A 26,953-nucleotide genomic window follows, 5' to 3' on the forward strand; every position below is an offset into this window, starting at 1 on the left:
CCACTACAGTATGTATTATCTGTCTTATGCCACCACGGCTTATTGGTGCCTATTTAAGCACTTTGCTGTTTGCACAATGAAGACAGATGGACAGTGTAGTTTGTTTTAAAATATCTGGCATCTTGCCAGAGGTCAGGTTTGTATTTTCTACCTCACACTGTTACTTTGTTTGTCTTTTGTGTGCATTGTGATCATGAAGGCACCAAAATCCTTGCTTATAGCAGCATTTGCCAAGTGTCTTTCCAACTTCTTTAGAACTTGGATATGTTGACTGGTGTCACAAGACGAGACAATGCACAAGATTGGGTCCACAAGACGAGACAAGATTTTAACATTAACTGTAAAAAAATACAGTTAAAAAAATGTGACTGGACAAACAAACGTTTATTTAACTACGTCACCAAAGATTTCAAGTTCATTTGAAATGTTTGTCCCACAAATTGACGCTAAACAATATTATTGTCAACATTTTTGGAGACCAACTAAACCACTGTTATGATAATGTATAATAAACAGTAATAGTATGTCATAATAATGCAATAGTTCATTTATTACGTCATAAGTCTACATCTTTCACTGTTGGAAAGTTGTGGAGTTGTCGTTTGTGACATGTATTTTCTCACACGCAGTTGGTACTGTCTAACATTTGCAGCATTTCTTGAAATGCTGGCATTTCAACAGTATTAAAGAGCTACATTTCTTTTGCCCTGACTTTCTGTGAACGCACACCAATTTGCACTGTTCCGTTTTCTATTTACATTGTCCACCAAACACCAGTGCATGCGTTAAAGTTCCCCTCCAATGCGTAACCTCCTGCACGCAACACTCTTGCATGCTCTTCCATGTCCTCCTTGCTGTTGAGTGTGTAAATACATGCAGAAGATCAATGCTGAGCTCTTATCAAATGCACTTTTAGCTTACAACTGCTTGAAAAGTGACTTCTTTTAGTCAGCAGTTGCATCATCACCTCTTTTTGCTTCTCGCTCAAAAAATGTAAAAGACATATAAATACGTCTTTGGGAGCAAGCGTTCAGGTTTAAAAAAAAAAAACATTTAAATGCATCTTTGTATTGAATGAGTTAATTGATGATTAATATATGGTTAATTAATTTATTTATTCATTATTGCAAGACAGTTTTTTTTCTGAACGACAAATCTTGTCAGGTTTTTAATCTGGCGAGATCTTGTGACAACCCGATGAAGCAGTAAAAATGAAACGGCAGCTGCAACAAATAATACAACAGACAAAGGCTCAAGTGGACAAATGTTCCGCTCTAACTTTGTGAGCCTGTGCAGTAGGTTGCACTATCCTGCACATGATTTGATTCACCCAGTTCCAATCATGTCTGTACACTGTGTGCAAAGTGCAAGTCCAGTATTCTTCTCAGTGTTGGTCCTATTTAACAGAAAGGGAAGCATACAGCGTCTTTTGTCAGCAGGCCCTTTTTGTGTAACACACAGGAATTAGCCTGTTTATACAGAATATTAATGACTACAGCTCTGACACCCGTAGTAAACCTCAGGATTTAGCATCATTGTAGAAAAGCAGAGCTCTCACAAGGCTCAGAAGGCAGTGCAAACACAGTTTACTAACTGGATATACTGAAGCTAAAATACTTCTTACAACACAGTCAATAGGTTGACTTGCCCTATATGTCAGTCATGGATTGAAATTCTTGTTTACTTCATTTCCTGGCCACGTGTTATCCTTTTTAGGTTAGATGTTTTGGGTGTTAGTCATATAAATATGTTGGGGTTTTTTCCCAGCAGAATAATTCTGTCTGTAATTATTTTTATGCAGGCTCTGAATTCCTTTGCCAGCACACAGAATCCAAATGTTGGCACAGGTTTTTAGCCACAGCAATATTTATTAGCGCCCCACCGATATGTATTTTTTGGGGGCAGCTGATCATTAATACCAGTCATTTGGGAATAAAAAAATTCTGATATATCAGCAAATTAAATTTACATTTACATTAAATTTACATTTTTCAATAAAAAAAAACAATGAAACGCCTGCTTTTGATAGCTTAACTATACAGTCAAACCTGTCTATAGCGGCCACTAAAGGGAAACGGCAAAAGTGGCCGCTATAGGTATGTGGCCGTTATAGACAGGTTGGCGGCCATTTTGAATTTGTGCACGCACATATTAACATGTCTGTGATTAGAAGCTTGTTGTGTTTGCAGATACATATAATAATACTGTTACATGTTGACCAGTAGAGGGCACTGTGGGACTGCGGATAAAAGTTGTAAATAAAACTAGGCTTGTTATTGTACACCACCCACAGAACAAAGCTGTGCTACTATATATATGGCAGTTCATCGGGAAGTGACGGTGTGACGTCACGAGCAGGAGAGCTAGGCTGAGTGCTAGCTGTGAGTGTCGAGAGAGTTGGGAAGTGTGTGGATGTTGGCGTGGATGTAAAGTCCTGCGGTGTTCTCCGCTGTTAATAAAGCGATTAAAGTGCAACGGCGACGTGAGTCTCTCCTTCCCCACAACAAGCGGCATTACAGTATTGACCAGTGCACATTGTCTCACACCAGGAAATAAACAGTGTCACTGTTTGCCACAAGCTCCAAAGAAGACAGCTTTTTTATGTGGAACAACTGACAGTTTGTGTGGCTCTTGCGAATGATTGTGACTGAGCTGCGACTCAGTAATTAAAGTTTACACACGACGGCTTCATTGCTAAAAAAACCAAAACTTTTTCATGCATGAAGCTTCTACTTGAGTCGGTATTTTGGCCGCTATATGCGGTCAGATATTGACCAAGGTATACAAAATGGGTGGCCGCTGGCCGCGTTAGACAGGTGACTGCTATACACAGGGTCTATAACACGTAAATTTTCGGGGGAGGAGGGGGGATTTTTCAGTGCCTGCTATAGGCAGGTGGCCGTTCTATACAAGTGGCCGCTAAGACAGGTTTGACTGTAGTTCTATACTTAATTGAAGTGGAAATATTTTACTATTTTCGAATACAGTAGTCCCTCATTTATGGCAGTTAATTGGTTCCAGACCCAAACGTCATAGGTAGGATTCCTTATCTATAAATGGAATATTTTGGTAGTGAGAGCAGAGAAAACCTGTTTACTACCTTCTACTGTAAATGCGCAGTTTAACACTAGAGCCATCTGGACATGAAATAACACCCCTGTGCTCACACTCCTATTACCCAATATAGTAGACATAATAAGAGAAAATAAGCTATTTAAGACATAAACAAAACTCGTGCTTGTGTGCTCCAGTGAATGCGTTCCAGGTGTGTGGAGAACAGGAAGTCACATCAGGGGTTCAGAGTTGAGTTTTAGCTTGGCATGGGTTATGGCCATATCAGTATCCCGTGTTATTATTGTGGTTATGATTATTATGTTATTATAAAGTATGTAAAGTTATTATTATTTTTACTAATAGGCTGTATTCAACCACGAAACCGCATGCTTTATTAATTAATATCCATCCATCCATCCTCTATACCGCTTTATCCTCATTAGGGTCGCGGGGGCATGCTGGAGCCTATCCCAGCTGACTTCGGGCACACCCTGGACTGGTCGCCAGCCAATCGCAGGGCACATATAGACAAACAACCATTCACACTCACATTCATACCTATGGACAATTTAGAGTCGCCAATTAACCTCACCTGCATGTTTTTGAGAATGTGGGAGGAAGCCGGAGTGCCCGGAGAAAACCCACGTGCACACGGGGAGAACATGCAAACTCCACACAGAAATGCCCAGGGGAGAATCGAACCCAGGTCTTCCCGATCTCCAGGCTGTTACTGTGTTAGCCAATGTGCTAACCACTAGGCTATTATATTTTTGAAAAACCATGATAGTGAAGCCGTGGAATTGGGACTGTGACATGGCGAGGGACGACTGTATTTTTATTATCAGAAATTGTGTGGACCAGCAGCACATGAAAAATTTCAACATCAAATAAATGAAAAGTATGATGTGCGGTAAACCTCTAGGAAATAAATAATCATTGTCATGATTATAGCAATAATGGTTGTAAGTGATTGATGCTGCATGCTAGCTCGACTGTCTATCAATCTGAAACTTGTTGTTTGGATGAATGGAGTAATGGGTTAGGGCCTAGACCAGGGGTCACCAACGTTTTTCCTTGTGAGCGCTACTTTTACAAAATGAAAATGTCCAATAGCTACTCATTTTTGTAACATTTATTTTCAGAGCTTATTTTAAACCCAAACAAAGCGAATATGCTTGTTTTACCAGAACATGAACAAAATGCTGGTGTCCACAACTCACATGTTGTATTTCACAATGCATTTCTTTCTACTGTTCTTTCATTATTAACTGAAAACCTGAATGAAAAGCAGGCTTGCGGGCACCTCATGTGGTCGTGGGGGCTACCTGGTGCCCGCGGGCACCACGTTGGTGACCCCTGGCCTAGACGGACCAACTCCACATGGCGCAAACACAAAGAGTTAGTGCTTTGCTACGCAACATATCAGAAATGAAGCAAAAACGTTCATCAGTGTTTTGCAAAGTCAAAGCTGATATGTGTGAATATCTTGTTGGACCTAAAACACAAACATAATAGCTCTGCTTTTATGCATCACTAAGAACATTCAAAAATATTCACATTTGATAGGCTCTTGACTACATTGCACATTGTATAGTTTTCAATATAAGGCACAGCCCCATCTGTAAATATTTTTGTATTTGAAAACCCGTGCTAAAAAATATTAGAACTCTCCTGGACATTTCAAGACCAAACTCAAAGACTCTGTACCGAATTGGATTTTACATGAAGTTCTGTTTTGCGCAGCTTGAGTCTCCCACCCCCCTCCCTTCCATCACTTTTTACATGCTCTTTGTTTTGGCCAAAATGGGATTATGCCAAGCAGCTGTAAAGTGTGACACAAAAGATGGAGGAAAGACGGCGCATAATCTGACTCAGACCGTGAGCAAGTCTACAGTGGCCTGTGGAGCCATCAGGACACTCCCTCCATTTTGATGTTATTTATGAGGGAGCAGCCTCACTTGTCAGAGCGCATTTGTGTCAAAATGGTCAGAGCTGCATGAAGGCACAGCAGCTTTTCCAGGCCTTGCACCTCTGCATTGGGGCCAGCCGTCTGCACTGTTTGGTTATGTCTGCTGTTCACAACCCAAACAGAAACACCACCGCTGATGTGCCAGTGGATGGGCCCGCATTGGCATTGTGGTGACTAATCCTGGAAGGTGGTAAGTGTGAGCAGGTGCTCAGACAAATGGGTGGCTGGGTGGGCTCATTGGCGGTCTCCACGAATCCCCAGGTCCCCTTGCGTATCACGGCGAAGTGACGGCTAGTTTTGCCGAGTGGTGTGTGGATAAACAATGTCCCTGTCTCATGAATAGATGAGCCAAATCAATGAAGATGAGCATACAAAGCACCCCTGCTGTGGCCCTAGTGCATCACTGCTCAGATTTGTGTCTTTCACAATGGGCTAGATGACATAAGGAGGACATTGTGTGGTTCATTTTTCTTTCCTGGCCCCAGCCCTTCTCTTTTGCAACTTCTTTCTTGGTTGGCCTTCTTTGATGGATGATTGATCCTCAAAGGGAAAGGTCAAGCATTTCACCTTGGCCTTTCTTGCCACTGGTGGACGTTTTCTTGTCTCAGCCCGTTGACTGAGAGGTCTGCTTCCAGTGTGGTACTCACCTCTGGTAATAGAAACACAAATAGAAGAGTAAAACCTTTTACTTGCTACAAGTCTAGTACAGTAATCCCTGGTTTATGGCGGATAAGTGGTTCCAGGCCCGACCGCGAAAAGTGACATGGAATAAAACCCTCATAGTCACCTTTACATTTGTATAACCCAACATAGTCGATATAATCAGAGAAAATAAGAATCAAACATAAATAAGATAACATAGACTGACACGTTAGCTGCTCAATGTTGTTTTCTGCAAAGCGTACTTCCTTGCGGCTTTAAATGTCTTTACACTCATATTAGCAAATATAGTAGACAGAATAAGAGTAAATAAGCCATGTAAGACGTCAAAACTCCTGCTCGAGCAGTGTCACAGTAAATGTGTTCCCTAGGGAACCTTAGTGAGGAGTCTATTTCCTGTCTCACCAAACACAGACACCTAGAGGCCAATTTAGAATAATACATTCACAATTGCAATGCTTCTTCAATACTGTAATGCCGCTTGTTGTGGGGAAGGAGAGACTCATGTCGCTGATGCACTTTAATGGCTTTATTAACAGCGGAGAACACTGCAGGACTTTACATCCACGCCAACATAAACACACTTCCCAACTCTCTCCAAATTCACAGCTAGCACTGAGCCTAGCTCTCCTGCTCGGGGCGCCCACCGTCACTTCCCGTCACTTCCTGATGAACTAAAGCTGTAATGACACTGTGCTGTATAAAAAGGAAAATATTAAAAACAAGCATAAGACATTACTAGCACAGCTTTGTTCTGTGGGTCGTGGATAATAACAAGCCTCGTAGTGCTGTACAACTTTTATCCGCAGTCCCACAGTGCACTCTAGTGGTCAACACTATTTTTCCCCCTTTTTTTATTTTTTTTTCCTCTACTGGTCAACATTCAAACTGGACACCAACCTGTCTATAGAGGCCACCTGTCTATAGCGGCCACTTTTGCAGTCTCCCTCTAGTGGCCACTATAGACAAGTTTGATTGTACAATTTTCAGGAGGCGCTTCCGTTTTGACTGGTGTGTCTTTTTTTAGACTTTGGTAATGGTTCATCAGCTCAGGAAATCCACTGATCAATTGCATGCGAGTTAAGCCATCCCATGTGATGCTACTGAGCCAATCGAATCTGTGCATTGGCACTACACATTGTGACTCTAAATACAACAGAGACAGGTGAAAGAGGAGTAAAGCAAAGTGAGTGACACAGAAGAATGATACATGAAGACATACAGGGGAAGAAGATCGAAACGAGTGATAGATCTGGATAATGTGGACAGTAAGAAACAAGTGATAGATATGGATAAAGTGGACAGTGAGAAACAACTCATAGATACAGATAAAGTGGACAGCGGGAAAGGAGTGATATACACTAGGTCCCCAACTTAGGAACACAATTGGTTCCAGACGACCATTCTTATGTCGAATTGTTCTTAAGTAGATACATATACAGTATATGTGTATGTATGTAAATGAGTTTGGATGCAGTAGTAATATTAAACCAGGATAATTAATGTAAAAACAATAATAAAAGTGATATAATAATACGTAATGATAAATGTTATTTACCTTTGAAGAGGAGTGGTCGAGCATACGTCGTTGTGGTGGAGTTGGAGGAGGAGTTATTGAAAAAACGAACAAATCGTTGTCGTCGTTAGACTCTTCTAAAAGAGGTAGTGTTCTGTGGGTGGTGTAGAATTAAGCAGGCCTATTAACTCTTCATCAACTTTAATCACACGTTCTGTCCGGGTTGTATCATTTAGCTTTCCATTTAGCTTTACACTGTATCTCCCCAGTCTAACTCTTCCTCTGTTGGTCCCATTAGCAGTGTCACAGTGCCCTCTACTGGTCAAGCATGTACAGTAGCAGTATAAATACTGATTCAGCGACTACAAGGCAAAATAAAATAAAATATACTGACCAGTCGGCTTGTGTTCGTAACCGCGAATGTTCGCTAGTCAGGTGTTCGTAAGTTGGGGACCTAGTGTATTGGTATAAAGTGGACAGTGAGAAACGAATGATAGATACGGATAAAGAAGACAGCTAGATAGGTGAAAGTTACAGGGAAACCTTACAGTGGTTCTCAATCCTAACCCACAGGTTTCTGAAGTGTGGCCCAGGTTCCATTTTTGGTCCGTAGCTTGTATTTTCTGACTGGATCTTAGTTTGACTAAATGTTCTGTATCTGTCCTGTATTTGAGTTTGAGTTGAATACCCCTGGTTTAGGTGCTCGTGTGCAAGAGGGAAACTGCCACTACAACTACTGATTCCTTCTGGGGGCATCAGGGTCTGACATGGAAAAGTTGGAGTTTCCAATTCAACCTTCAAGTTCTACTTGTTCTTTAAATGTCTCTGCTTCAACAAATTAGTATTCAATGTCGTTGTGTCTTAGACAAGGGCAATTTTCTCAAGAAGAGTGTGTAGAATGCCACAATTTACTGATTGCTGCCATCCACTCGAATCAGGAACAGACTAAGGTTTTTAAAAGATGCTCAATGAAAAATCAACTTGTGGCAGGGTTCCAAACCCAAACCAATAAGATTCTGTGCCACATTCCACATTGTGATTACATGAATGTGTAGTTGTTCAATTGCAAAAACAATGGCCTACTCTTGAGAGTCTTTTGGCAGCACGCTAGACTGCCTTCTGTTTGGAATGCTTGCTTCGGTCAAAGGATGACTCAGTGGGGTCATAATTGGAGCATTTTTTATCCAGTATTTGGATTCTTATGGATGGGTATCATGCGGTGTGGGCTACATTAATGACCAGCCCCTTTCCGTAAGCAAAATTCTGTAACCCATTTTGCTGTCACACTAGTCTCTCACCTTTGCTGCTGTCTTTGTGCTATATGGTCTGTATGTGAGTATAATGCAACTCTCAGGTCTGTAATTTGTTATTTAGTTGCATAAAGATGATTCCCGTAAGACCGCATTGAATACATTTTTTGGAAGCCTAATTTTGACATTCTTGTTTATATTTTTGAAAACAGTGTATTAATAGTTGTGAATACAGGTAGTCTGAGGTTTACAGCGTTTCGTGGTTACAAACACGCTTCCATAAATGAATGAAAACTACATCTTGGTCCGTTAACATGAAACTCGCTGCAGAACAAGTTACAGCGCAGAAGAACACACTATGTGCTTGATATTGGACGCACTTGTTTCAGTCGCTAGACTGTCATCACCAACATTAACCATAATTCATTCTGTAGGATGACGAGGAGGTGTTCTCCTTTCGCACCCTCTCTCTCTCTCTCTCTCTCTCTCTCACACCTCTCATACACACACACACAGGACTCATTTCACATTCCCAGTCTGTCGGAAATCACAAAACTCTAACACAGGGGTGTCCAAACTTTTCCCGCAGAGAGCCACATAGTGAAAAATGAAAGGATGCAAGTTTGCATGGGGATCAGTTATCCATGTATTGTACATAACACAACGCTGCATTGCTTCAGTGTGAATTTGAATAAACTCCAACGTTGTATTGTATTTTACATCATCTGCAATGTTTAATGGAAGTTTAGGTTAGCTTTAGTGTATATAGAGATCGTTTCACTGTGTGAAAATAAAGACAGCCGTCAAATAAGTTAGAAAGAAATTGCATACACAAGCATTTTCAACAACTGTACAGCAGAGGGCGCTAAAATCAAAGCAACTGTCTGACCCACAGACAGCGATTCTAAAATGGGCTTCTAGTCAATTTCTGCGTCTGGTCACAGACCTGTCATCGTGTATAAACCGCACCCCGATTTTTTGCTTCTTACCAGTGGAAAAAATTGCGGTTTATACACGGTGCTTTACGGTATATTTCATCTACGCTTCAAGATTCAAGAGTTTTATTGTCATATGCACGGTAAAACAGGTAGTTCTGCTATGCAATGAAATTCTTGTTGTGTTCATTGAGGTGTTGTCATTTAGCTTTGTCATATATGTGAAAAAGCATATTGTTAATAACAACTTCAATCTTTACTCTTTTTTTTTCTATTTTTGCTGCTGTTTTTCCCCCCAAATATTTTAACTTTCTTAATAATTTTGAGTTTATCCACGTAATATTTTGACTCTGCTTTTCATTATATTCCAACTTTTTAAAAATAATGTAATTATGTACTACTTGAAAATAATGTACTTATCACAAAATTGAAGCTTTTTTTCTCATTACAATGACTTTTTCTCTTAATATTTTGACTTTATTCTCTTAAAATTACAGCTGTTTTTTTTGTTTCCAACTATTTAAACTTTCTTCTTGTAGATTTTAATCTCGCAATTATGATGTTATTCCCATAATATTTGGACTTTATTCTTGTAAGATCATAACCAAATTTTCCCAAAAATATAACTTCCTTTGTTATGTTTCTCGTCATATTACAACTTAAAAAAAACCCATCACTTTCTTGAACATTTCAACTGTAGACTGTTATTTTTCCCCTTATTATTCTCGTAAAATGTATGACTTTTTCCTCATTAAATTACAACTTTTTTTCTAAATATTTTGATTTTGTTCTTGTAAAATTTCAGCTAATTTTTGATGTTTATATATATATATATATATATATATATATATATATATATATATATATATATATATATATATCTTGTTAAATTTTTAAATTAATATATATATATATAGTACACATAACTTCCAGTCGCTGACCCTCTAAAAGCAGTAGTGTAGTGACCTTTTGACATGGAAAGCCTATTTTTTTATTGGTTAGATTTTTTTCTTGTATTTAGTCTGTTATTACTGTATTTTATGTGTTGTGTGTACAGTGTGAGTGGCTTAGGAGTTACTTTTGGTAGAAGTTCCGACTTAAACCAAAACTTGACCTACAAGACAGTCTCGCAACGGAACTTGTTTGGAAGGCGAGGATGACATATAAATGTATATCTGTCTGTCAGTCATAGAAGCCCTTGAATGAAAGATTTGATTTAAAAGGAGGACACACTTTAAATAATAAAAAAAAAAAGTTGTTCAGAATGCATTTTTGTCATGCGTACGTTCACAAGTCACTTCATTGCACTGAGAGGCACTGCTGCTTGGGTACCGTGGAAACCATTTGGAACGCTTATTTTGATGTTGGGCCTCAACTGCACTATTTGACAGCTCTTAAAAAAAATAGGAGGAATATTTTCAAGGACTTCGCAGAATTGGTAATAGATGTCCTACAGATGCACTTTGATGATAATTGAACTAATATCGGTCACGTCACATCTAGTGTATCTGTTACTGGTACGAGCATTTATCGCTATGTTTTTTTTCCAATAGCAGGCCAATGAAGCCCTCCACCACCAGCACCAGGTGGCGCAGAACAGCCTACTGCCTCTTCTCAACGCAGGGACCGAACCAATCGACCAAAAGCCTATTCTGCCCATCCAAATAGAACCGAAAGCCCCCTCCAATGCTGCAGATCTCCTTAAAGACAACATGGCCAGTGGAGGCAGTGCACGGCCATTGCTTGGAATAAAGAAGGAGCACAAAGGCAAAACGCCCTTCGTTTGTGGCTACTGCAACAAGGCCTTCCGCGACAGCTACCACCTTCGACGCCATGAGTCCAGCCACACAGGTATCAAAATGGTGTCGCGGCCAAAGAAGACCGCCCAGACGGCCCCCACCATGGTCCCAATGATCTCGACGATGACGCGAGAAAACAACGGGAACGCTTCCTACATCTCGACAGCGGCGGGCATCCTCTCCACAGCAACCACGTCGGTTTCTTCGGGCGCAAGCGTCATGACATCGTCCGCAATGGGCAACATACAACAGCACACTGTCCCTAAGAAACCTGCCAAACCTGTCAAGAAAAACCACGGGTGTGAGATGTGTGGCAAGGCCTTCCGCGATGTTTACCACCTGAATCGCCACAAGCTCTCCCATTCTGACGAAAAGCCCTTCGAGTGCCCCATCTGCCATCAGCGCTTCAAAAGGAAGGACCGGATGACCTACCACGTTCGCTCTCATGATGGTGGCGTTCATAAGCCCTACGTGTGCTCCGTCTGTGGGAAAGGTTTTTCAAGGTAAGACTACGTTCATCCAAACTTTTACTCAAGCTGTTCCTTAACAGTATTCACTTGAGGAAAGTATATGACACATTGGCCCAACATGCAATAATATATATATATGTATATGTGTGTGTGTGTGTGTATATATATGTGTGTGTGTATGTATATATATATATATATATATATATATATATATATATATATATATATATATATATATATATATATATATATGTATATATATGTGTGTGTGTATATATATATATATATATATGTGTGTGTGTGTGTATGTGTGTATATATACTGTGTATATATATATATATATATATATATATATATATGTGTATATATATATATGTGTGTGTGTGTGTGTGTGTGTGTGTGTGTGTGTGTGTGTGCATGGCTCAGATCAAGGGTACCCAAGTGTTACATTTAAAATTTTAAACTGGTGGATAGACCTTGGTAATGTTATAAACACAAACTTCAAACATTGTAAAACACACACCCAACATACCAGAGCTCGAGACATCTTCCAAGGCATTGCTCTCCAGTGGTTTAGGTTATACCTGGCAAATAGGAGCTTCTCCGTTATGATCGATGACCTCTGCTCCTCCCATGCGTCCCTCTCGTACGGGGTGCCACAGGGATCAATCCTTGGCCCTGTTCTGTTTTCTCTGTATTTATTACCCCTGGGTTCAATTTTGGAAAGACATAATTTGTCTTTTCATCTCTATGCTGATGACCTGCAGATATATCTGCCTATTAGACCCACTGACAATACTGCTCCCACTAGGCTGCTCGATTGTATTACTGACGTAAAGCAGTGGCTGGATCAGAACTTTTTACATTTAAATGACAGCAAAACAGAATGTATTTTATTTGGTATGTCACCAACATTGCACACTGTTGCAGCGAATTTCGTCTCTCTGGCCCCCTTTTTTAAACCTGATGTCAAAAATCTTGGGGTCATATTCGATAGTGGACTTAAATTCGACAAACAGATTAGCTGTGTCATTAGGACGAGCTTCTTTCAGCTCCATCTTCTGGCTAAAGTGAAGCCTTTTTTAGGTCAGCAGGATCTTGAGAAAGCGATCCATGCTTTCATCAGCTCAAGACTGGACTACTGCAACGCACTTTACGTTGGCCTCAGTCAGACCTCAATTTCGTGTCTGCAGTTGGTCCAGAACGCTGCTGCCCGGTTTTTAACAAACACGCCCAGACGTGAGCACATCACCCCGGTGCTGTCATCACTCCACTGGCTTCCAGTTTGTTTTAGAATCGATTTTAAAATGTTAGTATTTGTTTTTAATGCCATTAACGGCCTTGCTCCGTCGTACTTGTCGGAGCTTTTAACTATCCGCAATCACGGCAGGGCCCTGCGTTCCTTGGGACAGCTTCTGTTAGAAGTCCCACGGGCAAAATACAAACAGTGGGGCGAACGCTGTTTCTCCGTCGCTGCTCCCAGACTGTGGAACAAACTGCCCACTGATATTCGCACCACTACTGAAGTCGGCCTTTTTAAATCGAAATTGAAAACTCATTTTTTTAGACAGGCGTACAACACCGACTAGGGCGGTCTTGTATTTTATGCATTTTTAGTTCTTGTTGACTCCCATTTAAAGTACTTTTAAAGGCTTTTAGCACTCTGCAGCACTGAAGCATTTTCTTATAGAGTTTTTATTCTGTGTTTACTTTGTGTTTATGTTTTATGCTGTGTTCTTATGTTTTGTCTTATTGTAAAGCACTTTGGGAGCCCGTGGGCTATTGTAAAGCGCTATATAAATAAACTTTGATTGATTGATTAATTGATCTTCCATTTCCCATAGCAACCCTCCGAAGTTCACTCTTTCTTAAATGTAAAGTACATAACTCGGTGTCCACTCGGTGTTAGACTTTAGTTCAAATAATCTTATTTTACTCTTTTTATACACAAAAAAATCACTTTAGTTGCAGAGTTGAGTAATTATTCCATGAATATATACCATTGTAATCACCATGGGGTTTGTTTTTCCATGGAATTATGTTCTTCAAAATTTTCATCGACAGGCGGACACGAGGCTATGTACTTTTCACTAATGATTATGCAACAGTTCTTTTTTTTTTTTTTTTACACTGAGAATATTTGAATAAAACACATTAGAAACCAATTTCAGACATCATTCTTTAATTCTAAGTAGAATTCATGACAAAATTATCAGAGAAAATATTGTTAATTTCACAACAAAAGTAGACATGCTTTACATGTAACATTTCAATGTCCAAATATAGACACTTTTTTACAACATAGCCGTGCTAGCGGTTCGGTTCAGTTCTTTTAAGTGCTCGGTTAATTTTTGGACTCATGTGCTTGTTGACATTACTTTGAGCTTTTTCATAAAATGCTGTATAACCTTCTGGCTAAAGTGAGGATGTGATGGTATTTCATAGCGAGGTCCAAGAACTTTAATCATATACAGTCATGGAAAAAGTGATGAGAGCAGCCTTGTTTCTTCAGATGATCGATCCATTGTGATGCCTGCTACAACTGAAGCTACATTAAAGCTACGAACAAATATCATGATAACAAATATAGCTCATAATAAGAGCTGATCTCGAGCAACTTCCATGCTTTTCTTGATAATAACTTCTTACATGAATAGCTATAGCATTATACTGTCAAAACATGGAACTCTTATGAGCTATTTTTGTTGTCATTGTTATATTTGTCCAAACAAATGTTGCGTTCACCTTCCAGGCTCTCTCCAGCTCTTCCTTGAGCCCTTGGTATGTCTCTAGTTTCTCGTGTTCCTTTTTCCTGATATTGCCATCATTGGGGATGGCTACATCCATCACAATGGCTGTCCTCTGCTGCTTATCCATGATCATGATGTCCGGTTGGTTGGCCACAACCATCTTATCGGTCTGTATTCGGAAGCCCCACAGGATCTTAGCCCTCTCATTTTCCACCCCCTTTGGAGGTGTTTCCCATTGAGATCTAGGGGTCTCCAGTCCATATTCTCCAGTCCTTATATATTTTGATCATATAGATTTTATATATATGATATCTGATCATATATAGAGATTTTGATCATATTCAAGATTCAAGAGTTTTATTGTCATGTGCATGGTAAAACAGCAGTTATACCATGCAATGAAAATCTTATTCTGTTCATACTCCCAAGAAAAGAAAGGAAACACGAGAAAGAATAAGAACATAGAAACATAAACACATAAACATATATACCAATAAATTAAGCAACAACAACAGAAGAGACATTAATACAAGCAAATAATACAAATAAATAAATAAATAAATAAAGTGCTATGAGTGTGTGCGTGTGTTGCGTGCGGCGTGTGCGAGTGCTTCGTTGAGAAGCCTGATGGCCTGTGGGTAAAAGCTGTTTGCCAGCCTTGTGGTCCTGGACTTCAAACTCCTGTAGCGTCTGCCTGACGGTAGGAGTGTGAATAATGAGTGTTGTGGATGTGTGCTGTCCTTGATGAGGTTGTGTGTTCTTCGTAGGACTCTAGATTTATAAATGTCTTGCAGTGAGGGGAGGGCTGCCCCAACAATGTTCTGTGAGGTCTTGATCACCCGCTGGAGTGCCTTCCTATCACGTGTTGTACAGTTACCGTACCAAACAGTGATGGAGGCGGTAAGGACACTTTCGATAGTGCATCTGTAGAAGCAACTCAGGATTGTGGTGGACATGCCAAATTTCCTCAGTCTTCTCAGGAAGTACAGTCTCCTTTGGGACTTCTTCAGAATTTGTTGGGTGTTGTGAGACCAGGTGAGGTCCTCGCTGATGTGTGTGCCAAGGAACTTGAAGGTTTTCACCCTCTCCACCTCAGTCTCATCAATAAACAGGGGTCTATGCGGCTCCTTTTCCCTTGTTCTCGGGTCAATGATCATCTCTTTAGTCTTATCTGTATTGAGAAGGAGATTGTTATCACGACACCAAGCTATGAGGTCCGCCACCTCTCTTCTGTATGATGTTTCAGTACCACCAGTGATCAGTCCGATGACTGTAGTGTCATCCGCAAATTTAATGATGCTGGTGTTGTTCTGGGAGGCCACGCAATCGTAGGTGAAGAGCGTGTAGAGGAGTGGACTCAGCACACACCCCTGTGGGGTCCCAGTGCTCACAATTCTTGAGCTGGATGTGCAGTTGTGGACTCTGACTGACTGGGGTCTGCCTGTGAGAAAGTTAAACACCCAGTTACAGAGGGAGGGAGACAGGCCAAGTGTGAGGAGCTTATTTGTGAGTTTGTGGGGGCAGACTGTATTAAAAGCAGAGCTATAGTCTATAAATAGCATTCTGACGTATGTGTCCTGGCCCTGTAGGTGAGAAAGGGCTGTGTGGATGGCAGTGTTGACTGCATCATCCGTGGATGATATGTATACAGTCAAACCTGTCTTAGCGGCCACCTTTATAGAACGGCCACCTGCCTATAGCAGCCACTGAAAAATCCCCCCGCAGCAAATTTACATGTTATAGACCCTGTGTATAGCAGTCACCTGTCTAACGCGGCCAGCGGCCACCCATTTTGCCTCCCTTGGTCAGTATCTGACTGCATATAGCGGGCAAATTACCCACTCAAGTAGAAGCTTCATGCACAAAAAAGTTTTGTTTTTCAATCAATGAAGCCGTCGTGTGTAGACTTTAATTACTGAGTCCTAGCTCAGTCACAATCATTCACAAGATCCACACAAACTGTCAGTTGTTCCACATAAAAAAGCCGTCTTCTTTTGAGTTTGCTATTTCCTGGTCAAACATGTAACTTTAAGAGCATTTGCACCAAAACATTACCGCAAAGTAGGCTGGGAACAGGACGTGCTCCCAGCGACGCTACAGTACAATACAATACAATACTGCCTGCATGCTAAAACCTTGCTAGCATATGTTTTTTAAAAAGCAGTGGGAGCAAAACTGAGTTTGGTTGTACTTAATTGAAGTATTTTAGAATGTACTCACGTTATTTTTGATCAATCATCATCCACAAATCCATCAAAGTCCTCATCTTCTGTCTTCGACACAAAAAAGCCGTCTTCTTTTCCGTTCGCTACTACAGTGTGTTAAATTGTCAGTGTTATTCAGCTCCGAACCGTAGTAAGGGCAACCTAACTCCAGCAAAGAAGGAAACTTCTCCTGTTGCTTCTGCCAACTTTATTTATTGAACGCGGCCACCAGAGAGCAGCTCAGAACACACACACACATCTTTCAGCATCGTCTCTCCTTCCTGCTTGCCCACAAGGCAAAGGTTAAACAAGCCCCACTACATAGCTGTCCAGCCAATGCCTGTAAGAAATGACACCGTTTATTTCCTGGTGTGAGACAATATGCACAATGTGTGTCAATACTGTAATGCCGCTTGTTGTGGGGAAGGAGAGACTCACGTCGCCGATGCACTTTAATGGCTTTATTAACAGCGGAGAACACTGCAGGACTTTACATCCACGCCAACATAAACACACTTCCCAACTCTCTCCAAACTCACAGCTAGCACTGAGCCTAGCTCTCCTGCTCGGGACGCCCACCGTCACTTCCCGTCACTTCCTGATGAACTAAAGCTGTAATGACACTCTGCCGTATAAAAAGTAAAATATTAAAAACAAGCGTAAGACATTACTAGCACAGCTTTGTTCTGTGGGTCGTGGATAATAACAAGCCTAGTAGTGCTGTACAACTTTTATCCGCAGTCCCACAGTGCACTCTACTGGCCAACATTATTATTATTTTTTTCCCCTTTTTTCCCCCCTCTACTGGTCAACATTCAAACTGGCCACCTGTCTATAGCGGCCACTTTTGCAGTCTCCCTCTAGTGGTCGCTATAGGCAAGTTTGACTATATATATATGATTAAAATCTAAAGAAAGTTTGTAATTAAAAAAAAAACTGAAATAGGCTGTTTATCAGCTGATGAAAAGACCACAGGCTATAAAAGCCCAAATGTGCTCCAAATGTTGATGTAGCGTCATCATTCCCACTGTCATGCCCTCCTGATGGTAAAGCTAAGAAGCTTTCTCTTTTTCAACGTGGTGGGATTGTGGAGCTGCATTAGCAAGGCCTCTCACAGTGTGCCATGGCTGCTGAGGTTGGGAGCAGGAAATCATTCACTCTACTTTTTTGGAAAGATCCTGAGCATTATGGAACAAAAAAGTCAAGTGGTACACCCAAAAAAAATCACACCTACGCTGAGCCAGAGGATCCCATTGGCTGTCCATCAAGACACAGGGCGGTCTTCCACCCACATGAAGACCTTACTGGTGCCGACTGCAGTGCAGTAACCATCAGACGCCATCTGCGGGAAAAGGCTTTAGAAACAAAAATGCCACAAAAGTGCCCGTTTAGACTTTGCCAGGGAGCATCAAACATGGGACATTGAAATGTGGAAAAAAGTTTTATTCTCTGATGAGAAAAAATGTAACCTTGACGGTCCAGATGGCTTCCAATGTTACTGGCATGACAAGGAGATATATATTGCTGTATGTGTGTGTGTGTTTATTTATATATATATATATATATATATATATATATATATATATATATATATATATATATACACACACACACAGTCACACAGTCAAAACTGCCTTAGCGACCACCTTTATAGAACGGCCACCTGCCTATAGCAGCCACTGAAAAATCCCCCGCAGCAAATTTACATGTTATAGACCCTGTGTATAGCAGTCACCTGTCCAACGCGGCCAGCGGCCACCCATTTTGTCTCCCTTGGTCAATAACTGACCGCATATAGCGGCCAAATTACCAACTCAAGTAGAAGCTTCATGCACTTCGTTTTTCAATCAATGAAGCCTTCGTGTGTAGACTTTAATTACTGAGTCCTAGCTCAGTCACAATCATTCACAAGATCCACACAAACTGTCAGTTGTTCCACATAAAAAAAAGCCGTCTTCTTTTGAGCTTGCTATTTCCTGGTCAAACATGTAACTTTAAGAGCATTTGCACCAAAACATTACCGCAAAGTAGGCTGGGAACAGGACGTGCTCCCAGCGACGCTACAATACAATATAATACTGCCTGCACGCTAAAACCTTGCTAGCATATGTTTTTAAAAAGCAGCGGGAGCAAAACTGAGATCGTTTTTTTCCCCTTTATTTCTTTTTTTTCCTCTCCTGGTCAACATTCAAACTGGACGCCAACCTGCCTATAGAGGCCACCTGTCTATAGCGGCCACTAGAGGGAGTCTGCAAAAGTTTGACTGTAGTATATTGCAGTTAATCAGTTCCACACCCAACCGTGATGAGTGGTGAATTTCTGAAAATTATGATTCCTAAATCATAAATGAAATATTTAGGTACTTAAGAGCATAGAAAACAGGTTTGCCACATTCTTCACCTGTCCGCTGCCGTAAAACTGGTTAATTGGGTTAGGGTTAATAAGTAATAAGAAGGGCATATTGGTGTTACACGGTGATGTTCAGTCTGTGCTATGTGAGACACGGACAGGCACGCCTCCAGCACAGTGACGTGGGTAAGGCATTCATCTGCAGGCTGGAAAGCCAGAATGGGCAGCGAAGAAAAGGCCACTGAGTCACTGGCACTTAGCTGGATCTGTTGCCATGCACTGTCTGGACTCAACCCCGTCCCGGGCAGAAAAGCAACCCCAAAAAATATCTGCTTCATAGCACCACCGAAAAGCTTTAGTGCGACTCCTCCTTTGTATGTATAAGCAATAAATGGAATTCCAGACGAATGAAACTTTCCGGTTTGGAAGCGGTTGCCAACACAGTCGCCCTTAGTCACCCTGCTAACGTGATTCAGCTATCAGCGTCACCAGAACCATCCAGCTGTCAGCAGTGGATCCACGCCAAGCTGACTTTTATGAAGACTGGAGATTCACTGTTAAAGGTCAGCAGGCAAGGAACTGCACTTCCATGAAGCAATAGACACAGTCTTGTCAACCACGGCTTTTTATATACAGCATCATATCATTTCCATATCCAGTATCTCTGTACAGTATATTACAGTATAAAGCATGACAGCGCAAGCATTCCAAAGGGTTTATACACAACCTATTTTTAGAGTAGGATGAGAAAGCAATCAGACAAAGGCATATTAACACTAAAAACGGAAGATTTTTGTTGCGCTTTGTCAGTGTTGAGTGAGGTGTGTTATGGAATAAAACAGCACTTTAGTCTTGGAGGTCATTCAGCAATAAAGTGCTTTGTTGTTGTTGGGCATACAGCATTCCAACTCCAGGGCGGTATTCATGAGGTTGAACTCCATTTTCCTCTTAATCCTGAGAGAGATGCTGTGCAAATTTAGCAGCAGAAAAACTGATGACCAATCTTGCACAACCATATTCCTCACATTATGTTCATGCAATAAAATACAGGAGGCTCGGAATTGGGCCCGCATCAACTGCCACTTTACGGAGAGTAAACAAGTGTATAATATAATGCTTTACCATCTCAGTGTGGTCCTTCCTGAAACTAGGCCAAACTGAATCACGCATGGTTGATCACAGACAATCAACTGCCTCTGACTCGACTTTGAAGGATTTGGCCGAGCCCCTCATTATCAAAGCAAGCGCGTCACATTAGCATGTGAGCAATTTTAGCATTAACCAGAAAAGTAAAGTCAAAGTCATTGTCTTAGAATTCAGAACTCGTGTATAGTCCAAGTCTGAATGGCACGCCTCTTGATCGCTGATGAATGAATGACAGCGGAACCTTGGTTAGTGTCACAATCCCTTCCAGCAGGTCCGACTAACCAAAACATTGGTTTTAAACAGAATGAACAAGGTAAGCACATGAACACCGACGACCGACACGGACCAATACAGTATAAACAAAATGGTGCGTGCTCACAGACAGTGTCGCTCGCTGCAAAAGAAACGCAACCATTTATACGGCATACATTTTAAACAACATACTGTACATACGCAACTTCTGTGTCAAGCTAATATGGCTCACACAGGTGCACTATACTTTAGTACCATCTAGTGGTTCAAATGTGAATTATACATTTCATGGCATGCACCACCTGAACCATGTTGTAGACACTATGCTTTCTTTACACTGTTCTCTTTACTTGTCTTGCTGCTGTAACAAGTAAATTTCCCCGCTGTGGGATAAATAAAGTACATACAAACAAACAAACAAACAAAAAGATCTCCAATATGTCCTTGATATTGATTATTGACGATAATTTGTAGCGTAATTATCGACCAGCAAAATTTGTTATGGTGACAAGTCGAGCCATGAGTTATTTGTTGAAATCAACAGTGTTTCTCATCTCTAGTCTCTGCTTTTCTGAGTTCAAGGAAGTCACAAGCGGCAGCATTTTGATTAAATAAAAATAATTTAAAAAAAAGAGGTGAGAAACACTATTGAATTCAACAAATAACGTCTTGATCTCACTGCCACATTGTGTCTCAATAAAGGTAAAGTAAGCCCAAATATTCATGTTTCCTTTCATTTGTCATTTATATGCATTTACAATTGTCTTATGCATGTAAAAGTATCTTTGTAAAACTATAAAAAGGTGTTTTGTGTTAACATTTCTGGGACTTGTGGTGTAACTGTTTTAGTTAGCAAAGAACTACAGAGTCAACCACTGATGACATCATAGACAGGTGACGGCGCGAACTTGCGCTTCCTGTTTCCACTTATTAGCAAGCTAATTCCTTCACCCAGTCACTGTTGTTGTTGCCAAGACACTTCAAGCTCCTCACCTCCACCGCTGCCCACACTGGTGTATGAATGGGAATGAATGTTTGGTGGTGGGCGGAGAGGACATGGGTGCGAATTGACAGCCACGTTTAACTGTGGACACAGATGTAGAATAGGAATAAATGAATAATGACTGCAACGCAAAGCGCTTTTGGTACCTTGGAAAGCGCTATATAAATCTAATTCATTATTATGATTATTATTATTAGTGATAAAGTAAATTATTAGTGCAGTGTACTAATAACACTGCAAGACACGTGCTGTATTGTATGCAAACGGGGGCAAAATGTTGGCCTAAATGTTCGACGCTAACCGGGGTTACACTCACCAAGCTTCTACTGGAGTTTTTCTCATGAATTTGTTTGTTTTTTGCAGACCAGACCACTTGAGTTGCCATGTGAAGCATGTTCATTCTTCCGAACGACCGTTCAAATGTCAAGTGACAGTAAGTGTCCGTCTGACTGTTGTTTGGCTGACGTTCATCATTACCATTGACACTCCCTTCACCCTGTAACCCGGTGTGTTCGCGCGCGTGTGTGTGCAGGCGTGTACCTCTGCTTTTGCCACCAAAGACCGGCTGCGTTCTCACATGATCAGACATGAGGGCAAGGTGACTTGCAGCATCTGCGGGAAGATGCTGAGTGCCGCCTACATCACCAGCCATCTGAAGACTCACGGACAAAGCAACTTCAACGCTTGCAACAAAGGTATTTGACACCTTGACTTAAATGTCCACCAGGAGCCTGACGTGTGGTTAACAGCTTTCATTTTCTTCTTTTACTTCAACAGCCGTTGTTCACGTCACATGCTTTTATCTCAGCAGCGTTCTTGTGTCACTGATCACCTTGAGTTTCAACTTAAAGGCTGCATATGTTGAACTATACAATATTGTGTATTTTCTTATCACATATGCAAGTCTCAGGACCAGCCAAATTATGGAAAGAAAGTGCAACTTGTCGTCTGGAAAATATGCCTCCTCCTCCGACTTGACTGTTTTCACGCATCGATTAGTTGCAGCGTTCTCTCTTGAATTGCTACATATTTAATCGCTCACACAGTTGGCACATCACATCACATGCTCCACCTTGGCAAACAGCTATAAAAGCAGGGGTGCCCAAAGTGCAGCATGGGGGCCATTTGTGCCCCGTGGCTTGTGTTTTTGTTGTTGTTTTTTTTACCGGCCCACGGCGCTAAAAAAAAAAAACGAAATACATTCAAATAAAAATACATTATAATTATTTCAAAAAATAAATGAAAATATTCATCTACTTTCTATGTCGCTTATCCTCATTAGGTTCGCAGGGGTATGCTGGAGCCTATCCCAGCTGACTTTGAGCAGGAGGCGGGCTACACCCCGGAGTGGTCGCCAGCCAATCGCAGGGCTAAATGAAAATATAAAATACATCAATATTTTTTTTTTAATTACATTAAAAATATTTTAAATGTATAAAATATAAAATATATGACATTTTTGAAATGCATAAAATACATGAAACCATAAAATGTGTTCATATTTAGAAAAAAATCCATACACATATAAGGGCATTAAAATGCATTAGATCATATGAAATATTATATATATAATAATTATGCATAACAATAATAATGCATAAAATATAAAATACAGTTTTTCATTTTAATTTTTCAGTAATACATAGAATACTTTTTTTTTAAATCCATAAATGTGCCCCCACATTTAAGCAATTTTGTATTTTTTAAGCAAGGTTTGCAGGCTGGCATAAAACTGAAAAGACACGTGTGTAGTTGAGTTGTGGTGCTGCTAGGCTTTGCAGTTATGACTGTACTGTGTGTGCGTGGCTGCCAAACCAACATTTGACAATCCTTCCTTGTCCCTCCCCAGACGGCAGCGAGGTCTGCAACTCGGCCTCCGCGACCCCCGTGAGTGTTTCAGCTCCCATCACCACAGCGTTGAACCGCGGCAACTCAAACAATAACAACGCCGTCACCATAGCGGCGCAAATGAACATTAGCACCAACACAGTCAACATCACGTCACCGGTCAGCCTCCAGCACCCGGTCACCATCACTGGGCCCGTCAACATCGCCTCTGTCAACATCCCCGCCACCGCGCCCATGAATATCGCCCACCCGGTGGCGATAACCACGCCCATGCCAATGAATATTGCCGGGCCACTCAACATTGCCATGAGGCCGGTGGATAGCATGCCTTTCCTGTCCCAAGTCTTGCCGTCTTCTCCACCTTGGTAAAAATCAAAAGAAAGGGAAGATGAGACTCCTCACCATTTGCTCCTCAGGCCCATCTTATTTTTGTGTTCCCCATCAAGTGGATGTGGATGCTGTATTTCCATGAGTTTTGCAGCCAGGGGACGCTCTCCAAGCCACTGGAGAAGACTTGAGTAGAACCCAAGTAGGACTGACGTTGACATGAGGACGCATGTAGGACGTAGCGTAGTCGGTTGGAGTGATGAAACTGTGATTTGTACCACGACAGGCCAGACAAGACGACTGATGTTTATGTTGATGCGGGAGAGGAGGATCTTGCTTGTTGTGTAACGCTAGCCTGCTAATCCATATTTCACGTAGGAATAGTAAAAGGGACCATTCCCTTGTCAGATAGTAGTTACTACACTCTTGAGGTACAGCTTACTTGTACTTTTGACATAGTAATGTATTTTCATGTTTTTTTACCTCCAAAAGTCTCCAGTTGATTCTGAAATGTTTCTATTTTTATATTGCTTGTTTATTTTTTTGAATGCTAGGTTTTATCATTTTTCCCCCCAACGTAGTCCGAGTGGATGGACTACTGCACTGAGCACATGTTCTACACAGGAGCAGTATTACTTACAGTAGTATGCCTACTTACGCTATGGGGCCACCTAGTGGCTATCTGGGGAAACTTTTTGTCATCCGCTGTCTGTGCATCTGTTTGTTTGTTTTTTTTATCCTTTATCTCCTTTTGCCCCAAAAAGACTCACTCAGGAAACACGTATCTTTGAAGGAATGTGTGCTGCACGTCTTCATTCTGGGATTCTTTTTCTTACCTTTGGAAAATCATTTGGCACCCAAGGAATTTCATGTCACAACAAAAATCTGGCTTCCACTCTCTGTAGACTTCCACGTCAAATCTTTTTTTTTTTTTTTTTTATTCATTTGAGTTGCAGAAGTACAGAACCCCTAAGGGGACATGATGTGGTGGGGGGGATGTTGCCAGATCCCGAGACACTATTGCGAGATCACGAGAAAGTTTTGCAAAAGCTTTCCTGTGAAACTCTGCCAGATCCCGAGAAAGTTATGCAAGATCTCTGGAAACTTTTGCGAGATCCTGAGAAACTTGTGCCAACATTTTTTCTGAGAAACCTTTGCAAGATTTACAAGAAACTTTTGTGAGATCCCAAGAAATTTTTGCAAAAAGTTTTCAGAGAACCCTTTTGCGAGATTCTGAAAAAGTTTTGTGAGATCCTGAGACACTTTTGCAGAGGAACTTTTGCAAAATCCAGAGACATTTTGCAAAAAATTTCTGGATAAACTTTTGCAAGAGCTTGAGAAACTTGCCAGATCCCAAGAAAGTTTTGTGAGAACCTGAGAAACTTCTGCAAAAGGTTTCCAGAGAAAGTTTTGCCAGATGTCTGGAAACTTTTGTGAGATCCTGAGAAACTTTTGCGAGATTTTGTGAAAGTTTTGCGACATTTCGAGATGCTTTTCAAAGAAACTTCTCCAAGAGCCCGAGTAAGTTGATGGATTTCTGGAAACTTTTGTGAGATCCTGAGAAATTTGTGCAAAAAGTTTTCCGAGAATCTTTTGTGAGATTCTGAAAAGGTTTTGCGAGATCCAGAGAAGCTTTCCCGAGAAACCTTTTTTGGAGGAACTTTTGCAAAATCCCGAGACACTTTTGCAAAAACTTTGCGGAGAAACTTTTGCGAGATCCTGAGAAATAGCTTTTGTTTACTTGTGGTATTTCCTGTGTTTTTTTCTCCTAAAGGAGAACTTTGATAGAATTTTATTTTGAGATTGACCTTGACCTCAAATATAAAAGCTAAAATGTGTTGTTAATCGTAAACACGACTTTTATGCACGTGGTAAACGTTTGAAGAGGACTTTACGATGCTGAAGTTATTCCCATCGCTCAGCGTCTGATTGCATTTCAAAGTTGATGTGCAGTGCGACTGCGGCATTGGACCCGGTCCAGTAGGAAAAGCACCTGGACTTCTCAAATGTGGACTTGATTATCCTCGAGAGGCTAAACATTGCATGTGAGACCTCCAGTAGCACTCCGTACTGCACAGCTCCTAAGGTGCTGGAAGGTGGAAACAAACTCAGGATCTCACAAAACTTTCTCAAGATTAGTTTTTTTTTTCCTCGAATCTTTTTTTTTTTCCATGTCCCTTCTGGGGTGCCGTACAGAGGTGAGTGGCTTATGTCGACTTTTTTTTTTCCAATGATTGTTTCCTCTAGTGATATTGATGGCACTGGAATATGAAGAGCAGAAGAGGTGCAGTCTAGTGGAGCCCCCATATTTCACATTTATAGTCACTCAGCAGCTCAACGTGATTGAAACCAAGCTGAGTGATTTTTAAACAGCGTATCGTTGAAAGTTATTGGCAGACGTTAGACCAACAAGAGTTTGGTTGACTTCCATCAGGGACACGAATAATAATAATAATAATAATAATAGTTTTAAAGCATAACCGTCCATGAGATGAGCATTTGCTGTACAATAGCATATCTACTGTACGTTTGATATTTTTTTAAAAGAAAAATGGGTCTCAGTCAGCGAAGAGACTGAGATTGCATGACCCCAAACACTAATCTGTTTTTTTAAACAATGCCTTGTTGTCTCGACAGTGTTGCAACACATATGCATGACTGTCATTGTTAGATTTTTTTTTTTTTTTTTTTTTACAAAATAGTGTATTTTTTCTTATTGTATGACGTAGATACACTATAAATAGCTTTGTTGCCAAATTTGATCAATAATGTGATGATTTCCTATTGAATTGAACACTCTTTATTTTTGAAAACAAATAAGAATTGGAAATTCCACCACCCTTGTGAAAGCAGTTGAATGTATATCTTTGTACAAAGCTATTTTAGCTCTGACGATATGGTAGTGAAGATACAGTAGATAGAAAGATAACACTTTTTTTAATTAAAAAAAACAATTTTTGTATTAGAACATTAACATTGGTAATTTTGTATATACAAGAAAACTGGTTAGCAGAACGCTGAAACATTCCTGCATTTTTAAAAAATGTATGTTATGTCAAATGATTACATGAACATGCGCAATGTTATGTGCCTTTTATTTGGGTTGTCTAAATAAAAGAAAAGCATCATGAGTGTATTCATCACCATCGAGCTCAGCAAACTTCACTTTTAGTTCATTTATTTTTGCACAGTAAATAGAAAGTGGACTGGTTGGTTGTTTGTTTTTTTTTCATGTTTATTTTGTTTCATAGAATTAAGCATGGACCCCCTAAAACCAAACCATGCTCAACTAAATGGTTATTTCTTTGCAGGGGGGGTACAACATATATACAGTATATGTGTGTATGTACGTATGTATATATATGTGTATATATATATATATATATATATATAGTATTGTATAGTACTTTATTAATCCCAC

The 26,953-nt window shown here is 40.6% G+C and overlaps 1 protein-coding gene across 1 annotated transcript in view; it reads left to right on the forward strand.

Annotated features, from left to right (window-relative positions):
* LOC129169297 (vascular endothelial zinc finger 1-like) overlaps window positions 1-26,678 on the forward strand; it is a 29,424-nt gene extending 2,746 nt beyond the window's left edge. Inside the window, exons 2-5 of the mRNA XM_054755597.1 lie at window positions 10,938-11,686; window positions 21,721-21,790; window positions 21,890-22,052; window positions 23,207-26,678. Of these exons, the coding sequence (XP_054611572.1) occupies window positions 10,938-11,686; window positions 21,721-21,790; window positions 21,890-22,052; window positions 23,207-23,574 (1,350 nt within the window). The 3' untranslated portion in view covers window positions 23,575-26,678. The remainder of the gene's footprint in view (window positions 1-10,937; window positions 11,687-21,720; window positions 21,791-21,889; window positions 22,053-23,206) is intronic.
* The last annotated feature ends 275 nt before the right edge of the window (window positions 26,679-26,953 follow it).

The sequence above is a fragment of the Dunckerocampus dactyliophorus genome, chromosome 16, assembly GCF_027744805.1.
Source record: "Dunckerocampus dactyliophorus isolate RoL2022-P2 chromosome 16, RoL_Ddac_1.1, whole genome shotgun sequence".
Classification (NCBI taxonomy): Eukaryota; Metazoa; Chordata; class Actinopteri; order Syngnathiformes; family Syngnathidae; genus Dunckerocampus; species Dunckerocampus dactyliophorus.